The sequence below is a fragment of the Mastacembelus armatus genome, chromosome 11, assembly GCF_900324485.2.
Source record: "Mastacembelus armatus chromosome 11, fMasArm1.2, whole genome shotgun sequence".
Taxonomy (NCBI): Eukaryota; Metazoa; Chordata; class Actinopteri; order Synbranchiformes; family Mastacembelidae; genus Mastacembelus; species Mastacembelus armatus.
In genome coordinates, this window is record NC_046643.1 from 12,165,051 (window position 1) to 12,178,452 (window position 13,402).

The 13,402-nt window shown below is 38.7% G+C and overlaps 2 protein-coding genes and 2 long non-coding RNA genes across 4 annotated transcripts in view; all 4 read right to left on the bottom strand.

The window, feature by feature from the left end:
• The window catches only part of necab1 (N-terminal EF-hand calcium binding protein 1), a 60,443-nt gene that overhangs the window by 28,815 nt on the left and 18,226 nt on the right, over positions 1-13,402 (bottom strand). The window lies entirely within an intron of this gene.
• LOC113126402 (uncharacterized) lies at positions 2,117-2,644 on the bottom strand. The gene is made up of 2 exons (XR_003295302.1): positions 2,537-2,644; positions 2,117-2,398 (listed from the first exon to the last, which is right to left on the bottom strand). It is a non-coding gene; the product is annotated as an uncharacterized LOC113126402 (long non-coding RNA).
• Positions 2,932-4,561, bottom strand: LOC113126400 (uncharacterized). The gene is made up of 5 exons (XR_003295300.1): positions 4,468-4,561; positions 3,922-3,975; positions 3,674-3,686; positions 3,091-3,188; positions 2,932-2,967 (listed from the first exon to the last, which is right to left on the bottom strand). It is a non-coding gene; the product is annotated as an uncharacterized LOC113126400 (long non-coding RNA).
• On the bottom strand, positions 10,885-13,173 carry LOC113126397 (galactose-specific lectin nattectin-like). Its single transcript, XM_026300394.1, has 7 exons — positions 13,112-13,173; positions 12,684-12,737; positions 12,433-12,445; positions 11,863-11,960; positions 11,606-11,740; positions 11,309-11,417; positions 10,885-11,167 (listed from the first exon to the last, which is right to left on the bottom strand). The coding sequence occupies exons 2-7, from the start codon at positions 12,735-12,737 to the stop codon at positions 11,103-11,105; spliced, it is 474 nt and encodes a 157-aa protein (XP_026156179.1). The 5' UTR covers positions 13,112-13,173; the 3' UTR covers positions 10,885-11,102.

Sequence of the window (13,402 nt, forward strand, 5' to 3'; positions counted from 1 at the left end):
TGGTTTAAATATTCACTCAGTAGTTAATTTCATTTAACTTTTGCATTTTGTTTGGCACTATACCTCCCTTTCTTCTCCTTCCACTGATTGTATGCATACCTGTTGACAAGGAGTTTGAAATATAAGCCTCATGATTGTGAAAACACTAATGAAGTGAATTATAGGAAATGCAGCCACTTCATCTATAGGTTACTAGGAAATAAGTGAGTCCCACATATGTGTTGGATAGAAGGTACAGTTCAATAGACACTGTGTCCCAGCTCTTAACAGACCATCATCAGGCCGTGTTGATCAGTAAATGTTGATTCCAGCCCAAAATCATAGTATATTTATACCAGTATTAGATGGTGAGTATCAACTTTGAAGGTGTAGTGGAAAGTGGGTTTTTCAGAGAGTCGTATGTAAAGCACAGAGCAAACAGTGAGCAGCTCCAGCTTTGGGCAAACTCAGCAAAATCAACTCAAAAACATCTTTTATTTTCCATTTTCCATGTAAAAACTGGTTTAAACAGAGGACAGACAAATGCTACGCTACATGCATGTGATGGAAACTTTTTATTATCTGAGCATTTAGTAGTACCATGAGAATCATGCTAATGCAGCAGTTCTTAGGAAGCAGGTCTGTTTGGTATCTCTAAATATTGATTTTAAAAAACTGTTGAATGATTCTTAAATGTTCAAACAATAAAGTTGTTTATAACCGGTCTTGCCTAACAGTTTGTCATTCTGTCCCCTGAGGACCACAATGGAAATATGCGCAAAGAAATATGTTTTATTCTTATTAAAACAAAATTTCCATGTGACACTTTTTCCTCAACCACAATGTTAATTCCAGTACAGACAATGTCCGGAGGAGTTTGTTCAAAAGCCATGTTCAAACAGCTAAACAGCCAAAGGTGGAGTTATGCTTTTTAGCAGCTTTTGTGTCATGTGAAAGTTTCAGAGCTGGACAGTCACATCAGCCATTTCATTACATGCAGCAGTTTATTATATACAGAAAACTAAAGTAATGCAGTCTAACAACAGTCCTGCAGTAAATCCATCCTTCATGAAGGTCATGTTTATTTTTTTGTGTAAACTGTTTTAAAAGAGTGACCCAAACAAAACATGTATGTCAGGTTGATTGGTGACTCTAAATTGCCTATAGGAGTGAGTGTGAGTGTGTGTGGTTGTGTGTCTGTATGTGGCCCTGTGATGGACTGGTGACCTGTCCAGGGTGTACCTCTGCCTTTCACCCAAACAGAGCTGGAATAGGCTCCAGCAGATCCCTGGGACCCTAGTTAGGAAACAGTGGGTATAGAAAATGAATGAATGGATGGATGACCAAACAATAAATATAAATGTCAACATAAAGGATTAGAATCTAAACATCCATTATCTATTCACACTTGTTCCTATTTAGGGTCACAGGGATCTGCTGGAGCGTCTTACAACGTTCCAAGGCTTGAGTATCATATTTTGAGTATCATATTTTGAGTATCATATTTTGAGTGTCATATTTTGAGTATCATATTTTGAGTATCATATTTTGAGTGTCATATTTAGAGATCATTTTTTGAGTATCATATTTTGAGTATCATATTTTGAGTGTCATATTTTGAGTATCATATTTTGCCAATGTTTGGATGGAGTCTCCCTAAATTTTTTTAACCACAACCGTAGACAATAATCTTGACCCTCTTGATATACAGTTCCTCTGTTGTTACACTTTAAGTTCAGTTCACTTCTTTTTCAGAGGTACATTCTAGCCATATATTCATGCTCTGTACAGTGTAGACTAATTCAGGGATTACTTTACCTCCTAACTGCATGTTTGGGGTTAATTGATTTATCTTTCATGGACCATGAAGTGTTTCTCTTTGGCTCATGCATGTATGAATAACCATCATTTACAACAACATAACAACAGGTTGTAGGTGGATCTGTGGGTTTTAACTGATATGTCACTTTAATGATAAAAGCAAGATTAAATATTTGATGTTTTAGTACAATAACATCTGTCCAGTTAAAATCCATGACTGTAGCATTTAGGAACCTAATAATCTAAACAAAGACATTAATCCTTATTTTTTTATTGATTATTGCAGGTAAACATTGAGAAATGACACTAACAACAATTTTATTTCATTTTTTTGTCTTTATTGAATGCAAGCAGTTTTCAGTTAATGTCCAGCTCCACCAGCTTTGGTCTCAGATTGTTGATACAATGAAGGTAAATGAGCTGCTACATTGAGCTGAATTAATTGGAAGCAAAATTATCAATAGACTCTCAAGCACTGATGCCATCGAGGCCTGACATCTCGCTGGAGGTTAGGAGGCTGTAACATGGAGGCCGTTACTGGGTGAAACCACAGACGTAAGGTCTTTTGACTCACAGGCAAGGTCATTGTAGCCGTCGACTGTGGGGGAAAGACACACATGAGCAAAACAAGCAGCATAAATAAGAGAAATATTCATTTTTTAAGAATGAATTCTAAAATATATTTTAAATCTTAATACAGAAATCATAATTAACAGGATAAGAAATAGTTTGGTACCTTTGATGTATATCTCCATACAGTTTTCTGTCTCAAGATTGTTTGGCTCCCCAGTGGCCCAGGCGATGTTGACGAAACCTGGAACCATCACTCCACCTCCAGACACCCTCCTGAAATTTAATTTCCAAACATTAACCTATTGATTTGCATAAGGTAACCCCTGAACCTGTACACTCAGTACAGTAAACTTTATTTTAGTGGTCACCCAGAAATGAATCTGTGTAAAATTATCGATTTATTCCTTTGCAGCAGCAGTAAACCAACACAGCATCAAACTTGTAGATGTAACATTACTCACCTTCACGCATCATTTCCACCGATCAGGCAGTTTGAACGTCACCACTCACAGACTGAACGATGGATTTGATCAAGCTCTGCTCATTTTTACTTCTGACTGAGGCCAGGTTTGCATTCAGTGCAATGCAGGCAGACTATAGAGACAGTGGGAAGTAGGGAAAAAATCATTGATTTTTTTGCACAATTGGTAATTAACACAACACTGATTAAGGCTAAAAGCCAGAAAGTAAAGAACAACATGTATTAAGTGTTATTACCTCTGCATTGCTCCAAGTGTCTGGAGTATTGAAGAACCTGAAACAGCGAGGGCCAGTCTTACTCCAGCCAGCAGGACAGGGTCTACAGTCACAATCACCTGCCGCACAAATGTCTTATTGAACGATGACGGTGTGAAACACGTTCAGTCTTGTATTAGAAACACTTCACATCACCCTGACTTCACAAATTTATAACTGTTGGTTACTCTCTACACTTGTAGCACTTGACTGAAATCATCCAAAATAACAGAAGTTTACATTTAATACCCAGTTAATGTAGATGACAAAGGATTTTACTCAAATTGAAAAGTCTTCAATCTAATGTCCCTTGTGATGGACAATATAGATCCTGTATACGGATTGACTCAAACTGGATTTACAGTATAATTTGTTGAAGAAATGTTTGATTGTTCATTGCCTTATTTGTATTTCTTTAGAAAACCAAAGTAAAATACAGACACTTTATTTAAATATTATAGTTAAATAATGTGCAGTATAGACAAAAAGACAATGATACAGACAAAAAGACAATGATACTGACTTTTATAAAACTGTAAACATAACATAAGTTTATAGGACAAACCTGCAGATGTCAGCTGTAAAGGAAGAAAAAACACATGATCAGAGTTAAGTTTCAACCAATTGATGTATATTTTAGTTCATTTTAAATATTTCACACCCAAACAATTCTTCAGTCCTTTAGCTGCACTAATGGTAAGTATGAAGGCAAAACAGGGTTTGAGATGGGTAATATTAAAAACATGGCACAGGGCCAGGAGGGCTTTGATTACAGGTCTTATAAAAATATCAATAAAAAAATACTTTACTTACAAGCAGTGGCCCACAAAGGAGCAAGAGTGTAACAAACTGGAGAACAGATGCCATCTGTTTAAAGATAAATTAGTAACATAAATACGACATATGCATGGGATTACTCAGACAGGTTGGAGTTTACCTTCAAGGAATTTAACTTTAAGGCAGATTTTCTGAAATAATTACTGTAAAGGCATTAACCTCCATTCTCGTTGCCTGTTTTTATACAGTGACATAAGTAATAAAACACACAGTACAATATAACAGGTAGCCCAAAGCATAGTTTTTAAAAATTAGAGATGTATGCTAAGACTCACGAGGCAACACGTCAGGCTATTATGGACAAACAAACAGAAAAAAATGTCTGATCCTTTTATGTATCACAGCATCAATTAATACTTGTGTTATGGCTAGCCTTAAGTGAGGACAACATATTCTCTACTGCAATGACCAGTAATAAAAATTTAAAAAGTGGGTCTCTTCAAAGAAATGTTATATATGGCCTACTGATCAAAGACAGATCAATAATCATATTTCTGTGCTGAGAGTTGAATGTAGTCTTACCTTTTAGGTAGTGATCTGATGAGTTTGCAGTTGCAGCAGCAGGTAATATTGTACCAAGGGAGTGGAAACCACTGTCTTTATACACCTTAATTTCTTGGTTGCAAATTATTTTTTAAATAGAGAAATGAAAGGCACACAGCCCTGAGTTATCAATTATCTTGAGTAGACATTACACTGTTCAAGAAAAACATTAACTCAAACAAACTTGTTTGCCTTAGATGACACTCATCCTGCTACCAGCTAATAGGCGTAGGCAATATTTGTTCTTCACTCCACCTGATTTTACACATATCTGCTCACAAAGAGTTTGAAATATAAACCTCATGATGATATAAACACTATTGAATTGAATTATAGGAGTTGTATTTAAAGCACAGAGCAAACAGTGAGCAGCTCCAGCTTGGGCAACTCAGCAAATTGACCTCAAAAACACTTTTATTTTTCCAGTTTCCATATAAAACCTGTCTCAAACTGTTTCTTGTGTCCCTGTGCCCAAAGGACACCTTCTTAACTAATATTATCTGATAGTTTTATGTGGTCTGAAATATGTCATAAAAATCCATAAGGCTATGGCTAGCCTTAAGTGAGGACAACATATTTCTACTGCAATGACCAGTAATAAAAATTTAAAAAGACAAACAACTTGTTTGCCTTAGATGACACTCATCCGCTACCAGCTAATAGGCGTAGGCACTGTTGCCCCGATATGACACAGCAGGTTGTGTTGAGTGACACTAGATTAGAGATCTGACATCACTTTAAAAAGTTGGACTCCCTCAATCAGTCATGGTCAAGGCTGAAGACAGAACTGAACAGTGAAGCCTTTCTTTCTCTCTATAGACATGACACATTTTTAATGACAATCACTATTTAAATTCACAAACTCCAACCATGACCACTACAACTAACTGCATACCCCCAAACTGTCAGGATCTGTGTTTTGAGCTTCCTGTTTTGTGCTTTTATTTTGTAGGTTCATTTAGGATTTGGTTTTGTTCTGTCTTGTTCCTCTTTACTTTGACCCAATTAGTTAATTATTTTCACCCATGCCTCATTGTGTTTTCCCCTTTATATACTTTTGTTCAGCCACAAACCTTTTGCCAGATTATCTGCCTACAGACCCTGACTAGATGCCTCGTTTTGACCCCAGTGTTTGTCTACCTGATCCTACCTGTTTTGTTACCTTGCTTTGCTTTCCCCTTTTTGGATTTTTTGTTCATAGACTACCCTGTTAAGTTAAGCTAAGTAGCTGTTTGTTTGTGTTTATGTGCTTTTCACCATGTTCTGTGTTCTTGGTTAGTTCCCTTGTTTCATGTCTGTTTCCCCTGGTCTGGTGTGTCCCCTGATGTGTGTGTGACCCAGACCTTTGTACCTTGGAGTTTGTCCCCCTTACAGTCTGGTGTGTCCCCAGTGTGTGTGTATGTGTGTGTGTGCGTGTGTGACCCAGACCTGTGTGTTTTGTAGTTTGTTTGGAGTCTGGGGGTGTCCCTGTGTGACCCAGACCTTCATGCCCTGAAGTTTGTTCCCCTTGCAACCTGGTGTGTCCCCGAATGTGTGAGTGACCCAGACCCTTGTCTTGTCCTTTTGTTCATGTTGTCTTGTCCCTCTTGGTTATGTGCCTATGTTCCTCTAGTTTCTGTGTTCATGTTTTGGCTTTCTTTGAGTTCTGCTTTGGAATAAAGTTTCCTTGTTTGAACCTGAAGTACCAGAGTGGGTGAATCCTTGGTCCTAATTATTAACCCCCTTTGCAAAACCTGACACAAACCTGTTCATTAACCTTGTGACCATAACCATTTTCTAGTCTTGGTCAAGATTAGAATATCTGTTCTTCACTCCACTGATTTTACACACATCTGCTCACAAAGAGTTTGAAATATAAGTCTCACGATATAAAAACTATTGAATTGATTTATTGGAAATGCATACGCTTCATCTTTAAGGTATTAGGAAATAAAAGTCAGGATATTTAATCCTCTGTTGCCTTAACTTTTTTCGTTTAAAAATTCTCTTGAGTCCACACACCTTTATTGGATCTATACACAAAAAAAACTCACTCGACTAACAATTTAAATGCCGTTTCAGGTTGCTTATCTTATAGACACTCTAGACGTTACAGTTCAATAGACAGTGTCCCATCTCTTATCAGACCATCATTAGGCTGTGTTGATCAGTAAATGTTGATTCCAGCCCAAAATCATAGCTCCAATTTTAGATGGTGAATATGAACTTTGAAGTTGTAGTGCAAAGTGGGTTTTTCAGTTGTATTTAAAGCACAGAGCAAACAATGAGCAGTTCCAGCTTTGGGCAACTCAGCAAATTGACCTCAAAAACAACTTTTATTTTTCCAGTTTCAGTTTATAATCTGTCTTGCCTAACAGTTTGTCATTCTGTCCCTTGAGGACCATAATGGGAATATGCCCAAAGAAATATTGTTTTAGTCTTATTAAAACAAAATTTCCATGTGGCACTTTTCCTCAACCACAATGTTAATTCCAGTATAGACAAATATCTGGAGGAGTTTGTTCAAACAGCTAAACAGCCAAAGGTGGAGTTATGCTTTTTTTAGCAGCTTTTGTGTCATGTGAAAGGTTCAGGGCTGGACAGTCACATCAGCCATTTCATTACATGCAGCAGTTTATTATATACAGAAAACTAAAAGTAATGCAGTCTAACACAGTCCTGCAGTAAATCCATCCTTCATGAAGTATCATGTTGATTTTTTTGTGTAAACTGTTTTAAAGAGCGGGCAGCACGATGGCTTGGTGGTGTGCTTGTGTGGGTTTTCTCCAGGTACTCTGGTTTCCTCCCACAGTCCAAAAACATGTATGTCAGGTTGATTGGTGACTTAAGTTGCCCATAGGAGTGTGAGTGTGAGTGTGTGAGGTTGTTAGTCTCTATGTGGCCCTGTGATGGACTGGTGACCTGTCCAGGGTGTACCCCTGCCTTTCACCCAAAGAGAGCTGGGATAGGCTCCAGCAGATCCCTGTGACCCTAAATAGAAGAAGACGAAGAAGTACTTTATTAATCCCCAAGGGGAAATTCAGTTGTTTAATTTAATAGTAATTAATAAAGTAATTAATAAAGTAATAAAGTAATTATTTATTTTTGGGGGTTTGTGTGTGTGTGTGCGTGCATGTGTGTGTATGTGGAGTGTGTGTGTGTGTGTTATTGTTTATATTGTGGAATTATAGAGTCTTATGGCCGTGGACACAAAAGACTTCCTGAATCTCTCAGTCTTTGCTTTAGGGGGAATTAGTCTGTGGCTGAATGAACTTCCCATTCGCCACAGTTCCTCATGAAGGGGTGGACAGAATCATCCAGTATGGAGTTGATTTTGTCCACCATCCTCCTCTCTGCCACAGCCTCCAGACAGTCCAGTTCCAGTTCCAACAACAGATTTTGCCTTCCTGATCAACTTATTTAGTCCGTTGGCCTCAGCCAGCCTTGATGCACCACCCCAGCACACAACTGCAAAGAACAGTGCACTCGCCACTACAGACTGATAGAACATCTTCAGTAGCTTGTGCACACGCCAAAGGAACAGAGTCTCCTGAGAACCTTTCTTGAAGAGTGCCTCTGTATTGTTTGACCAGTCCAGTTTGCTGTTAATGTGGACTCCAAGGTATTTATAGGAGTCCACAATCTCTACTTTGTCTCCAAGGATGGAGACAGGGACTGGTGTCTTCTTGGTCCTCCTAAAGTCCACCACCAGTTCTCTGGCTTTCTTGATATTTAGCTTTAGACAGTTGTTGTTACACCAATCAACAAAGCTTTTTATCAAGTGTCTGTATTCCTCATTGTTATCATTATTGATGCATCCAATGATTGAAGAGTCATCAGAGAACTTCTGGAGGTGACAGGTTTCTGAGTTGTAGCAGAAGTCTGAGGTGTAGAGTGTAAACAGGAATGGTGCCAATACAGTTCCTTGGGGTGCACCAGTGCTGCCATATGCAGATATGCAGCCATCTAAGCAAACAAACTGTGGCTGCCCAGTGAGTTAGTCTGTGATCCACTCCACCATGTCTGCGGGAACTTCCATATCCTGCATCTTTGCACTTAGCAGGTGTGGCTGAATAGTGTTGAAAGCAGTGTTGCCCTGCCTCTCCAGATGGAAGTGTGCTCTGTGCATTTAGAAGATGATGGCATCTTCCACTTCGATGTGTTCCTGATATACAAACTGCAGGGGTCCAGAAATTCAGACACTTGAGACCTCAGGTGTTGCAGGACCAGTCTCTCAAACACTTTCATGACGTGATGTTAACGCTATTGGTCTGAAGTCACTAAGGGTACTGGGATGGCCTCTTTTTGGTAATGGGACAATACAGGAAGTTTTCCATAACTTAGGCACCTGTTTGACCCTCAGAGAGAGGTTGAAGGGTTCAGAAAAACCTCTGCAAGATGTCCAGCACACACCTTAAGTACTCTGGGACTGATCTCATCTGGTCCTTTTGCTTTGTTGGTCTTTAGTTTAGCTAGTTCCTTCCTCACCTGTTCTGTGGCAAAGGCTGGGCCTGTGTATTGTGTTGATGAGGAGTCAGATGGTGAGGGCAGGGGAGAGGTATTGGAGGTCAGGTATACTTCAATGTTCTATGGCTTCTGATAGAGGAAATGGCATCAGTGGGCAATGGGGAGGCAGCATTGGCAGAGATGTTGGGTGGAGGGATGTGAAGAGACCCCAAGGCATCAGCTAAGGTGGTGGAGAGGAGGAGGGATGGTGTGTGAGGACACCGGGTCAGAGTAAGAAGCAGAGGGTGGTGTCAAATCTATTAAAGAATAGGTCAAGTTCATTAGCAATTCTGAGTCCTCTTCCACAGCAGTGTGGGACTTCTTATAGCCAGTCATTATTTTCATCCCATTCTGCACCTCTTTGATATTTTTCTGTCTCAACTTGTGCTCTACTCTGTCTCTATAGAGCTGCTTTGTCTCCTCAGCTTCCTCTTGAGTTCTTTTTGCACTGCCCGGAGTTCCTCTTGTCTCTTGCCATGAATGCCCTCTTCTTCTTGTTCAGGAGACCTTCAATGTCCTTATTTATCCATGGCTTATTATTGGGAAAACACCAGACTTTTTGTATGGAACAACATTGTCCTCACAGAAGTGGATGTAATCATGATGTAGTGAGAGATGCCTTCGATGTCCTCACCATAAGCGTCCATGAAAAGGTCCCAGTTTGTAACTCTGAAGCACTCCTGGCCTTCTCAGCATCCTTTTACCAAACCTTCACATACCTTTTAGTAGCAGACTATTGTCTTACTACGGCCTGTATGTTGGTACTAAATATATTAAGTTGTGGTCTGATCCACCAAGTGGGGGAGAGCTGAAGAGCTGTATGCCTCCTTCACATTGCATAAAGAAGATCAAGAATCTATTTTCTCATGTTGCACAGTCACATACTGCTTGAAGTTGGTCAGTGTTCCTGAATACTGACATGGTTAAAATCCAAATTAATTAGTATAAGGGCACTGGGAAGTTTTGTCTGGAGACCAGCGACAACTGTGTGGATGATGTCACATGCACTCTGTGCCACAGCTGATGGAGGAGCAGTCACAACAATGGCGTGTGAAAATTTACGGGGCAGGTAGTATGGCCTCAGTCCAACCACCAACAGCTCAATGTCTGGAGTGCAGATGCAGTCCTTCACTGTTACATGTCCAGGGTTGCACCATTTGGAGTTAACAAAAACAGAGAGACCACCTCCTCTTTTCTTGCCGCTCTGTTTCCCTCTGTCTACTCACACTAGTGAGAACCCAAGCAGCTCAAGCGAGCTGTCCGGTATATTTTCATGCAACCATAGTCTCGCTGGCTGCTAGCTAAAGCAGAAAGTTCCTCCACTTTGTTGCAGTGACCTCACATTCCCCATAATAATTTTTGGGAGAAATGGTTTAAATCTCCTACGTTTTTCTCGATGCTTCACTCCTGCTCTGCAGCCCTTCCTACGCCTCTTCAGGTCTTGGGGAATTTCAGGTTTTATACCAAGAAGCAGACTTGTTCCCTTGAGAGCTAACAGTTGCTCCCTTGTATAGATGTCATTGCCACAGAAATGTATATTTTCTGATGCAGTTTCCATAATCTCCATGTCTCTCCACAGGCATTAGAAGATCCCAACTCATCCACTTTTATTCGTTATCAGAGAGAAAGCATAGATCTTGACTTGACTTGAATTAACAGATGATGATTCAGTAAAAAACTTGAAAAAACAAAAAACAAACAGAGGAGCTGCTGTAACTGGCTGCCACCTAACAGGCGCCTTTCTAGAATGAATATAATGAATGAATAATCTAAATAGGAATAAGTGTGAATAGATAATGGATGTTTTAGATTCTATCTTAGTGTGCTTAATATAATCTAAACAAAGACATTAATCCTTTTTTTTTTTATTGATTATTGCAGGTAAACATTGAGAAATGACACTAACAACAATTTTATTTCATTTTTTTGTCTTTATTGAATGCAAGCAGTTTTCAGTTAATGTCCAGCTCCACCAGCTTTGGTCTCAGATTGTTGATACAATGAAGGTAAATGAGCTGCTACATTGAGCTGAATTAATTGGAAGCAAAATTATCAATAGACTCTCAAGCACTGATGCCATCGAGGCCTGACATCTCGCTGGAGGTTAGGAGGCTGTAACATGGAGGCCGTTACTGGGTGAAACCACAGACGTAAGGTCTTTTTGACTCACAGGGAAGGTCATTGTAGCCGTTGACTGTGGGGGAAAGACACACATGAGCAAAACAGCAGCATAAATAAGAGAAATATTCATTTTTTTAAAGAATGAAATTCTAAAACATATTTTAAATCTTAAATACAGAAATCATAATTAACAGGATAAGAAATAGTTTGGTACCTTTGATGTATATCTCCATACAGTTTTCTGTCCCGAGATTGTTTGGCTCCCCAGTGGCCCAGGCGATGTTGACGAACCTGGAACCATCACTCCACCTCCAGACACCCTCCTGAAATTTAATTTCCAAACATTAACCTATTGATTTGCATAAGGTAACCCCTGAACCTGTACACTCAGTACAGTAAACTTTATTTAGTGGTCACCCAGAAATGAATCTGTGTAAAATTATCGATTTATTCCTTTGCAGCAGCAGTAAACACAACACAGCATCAAACTTGTAGATGTAACATTACTCACCTTCACAGCATCATTTCCACCGATCCAGGCAGTTTGAACGTCACCACTCACAGACTGAACGATGGATTTGATCAAGCTCTGCTCATTTTTACTTCTGACTGAGGCCAGGTTTGCATTCAGTGCAATGCAGGCAGACTATAGAGACAGTGGGAAAGTAGGGAAAAATCATTGATTTTTTTGCACAATTGGTAATTAACACAACACTGATTAAGGCTAAAGCCAGAAAGTAAAGAACGACATGTATTAAGTGTTATTACCTCTGCATTGCTCCAAGTGTCTGGAGTATTGAAGAACCTGAAACAGCGAGGGCCAGTCTTACTCCAGCCAGCAGGACAGGGTCTACAGTCACAATCACCTGCAGCACAAGTGTCATATTGGAACGATGACGGTGTGAAACACGTTCAGTCTTGTATTAGAAACACTTCACATCACCCTGACTTCACAAATTTATAACTGTTGGTTACTCTCTACACTTGTAGCACATTGACTGAAATCATCCAAAATAAACATAAGTTTACATTTAATACCCAGTTAATGTAGATGACATAAGGATTTTACTCAAATTGAAAAGTCTTCAATCTAATGTCCCTTGTGATGGACAATTATAGATCCTGTATACTGGATTGACTCAAACTGGATTTACAGTATAATTTGTTGAAGAAATGTTTGATTGTTCATTGCCTTATTTGTATTTCTTTAGAAAACCAAAGTAAAATACAGACACTTTATTTTAAATATTGTAGTTAAATAATGTGTAGTATAGACAAAAAGACAATGATACTGACTTTTATAAAACTGTAAACATAACATAAGTTTATAGGACAAACCTGCAGATGTCAGCTGTAAAGGAAGAAAAAACACATGATCAGAAGTTAAGTTTCAACCAATTGATGTATATTTTAGTTCATTTTTAAAATATTTCACACCCAAACAATTCTTCAGTCCTTTAGCTGCACTAATGGTAAGTATGAAGGCAAAACAGGGTTTGAGATGGGTAATATTAAAAACATGGCACAGGGCCAGGAGGGCTTTGATTACAGGTCTTATAAAAATATCAATAAAAAAATACTTTACTTACAAGCAGTGGCCCACAAAGGAGCAAGAGTGTAACAAACTGGAGAACAGATGCCATCTGTTTAAAGATAAATTAGTAACATAAATACGACATATGCATGGGATTACTCAGACAGGTTGGAGTTTACCTTCAAGGAATTTAACTTTAAGGCAGATTTTTCTGAAATAATTACTGTAAAGGCATTAACCTCCATTCTCGTTGCCTGTTTTTATAAAAAAAATCTTATCACTTATCATCAGTGTATCAATTATTACATGTGTTTATGATTAGTGTCAAGTGAGGAAAACGTACTGCTATTTCTACTGCAATGACCAAGAATAAAAAATGAAAGACTGCTCTCTTTTTGAAGGAATTGCAATATATATGGCCTACTGATCAAAAGACAGATCAATAATCAATTTTTCTGTACTGAGAGTTGAATGTAGTCTTACCTTTTAGGCAGTGATCTGATGAGTTTGCAGTTGCAGCAGCAGGTAATATGGTACCAAGGAAGTGGAAAATGCAGTATTTATACACCTTCATTATTTGCTTTTGGTGACAGCGATCCTGTTGTTAGCTATTAGGTATAGGCGCTGTCCCCCCCAAGTGCTGAACTATATCAACATAATGAGTCTAGAATATATCCAATAAAAATATTTCTCGTAGCCTACATATAAATGTTTTAAGGAATGCAATAACATACAATGATTATTAGAAATATTATGATTATATATATATGATAT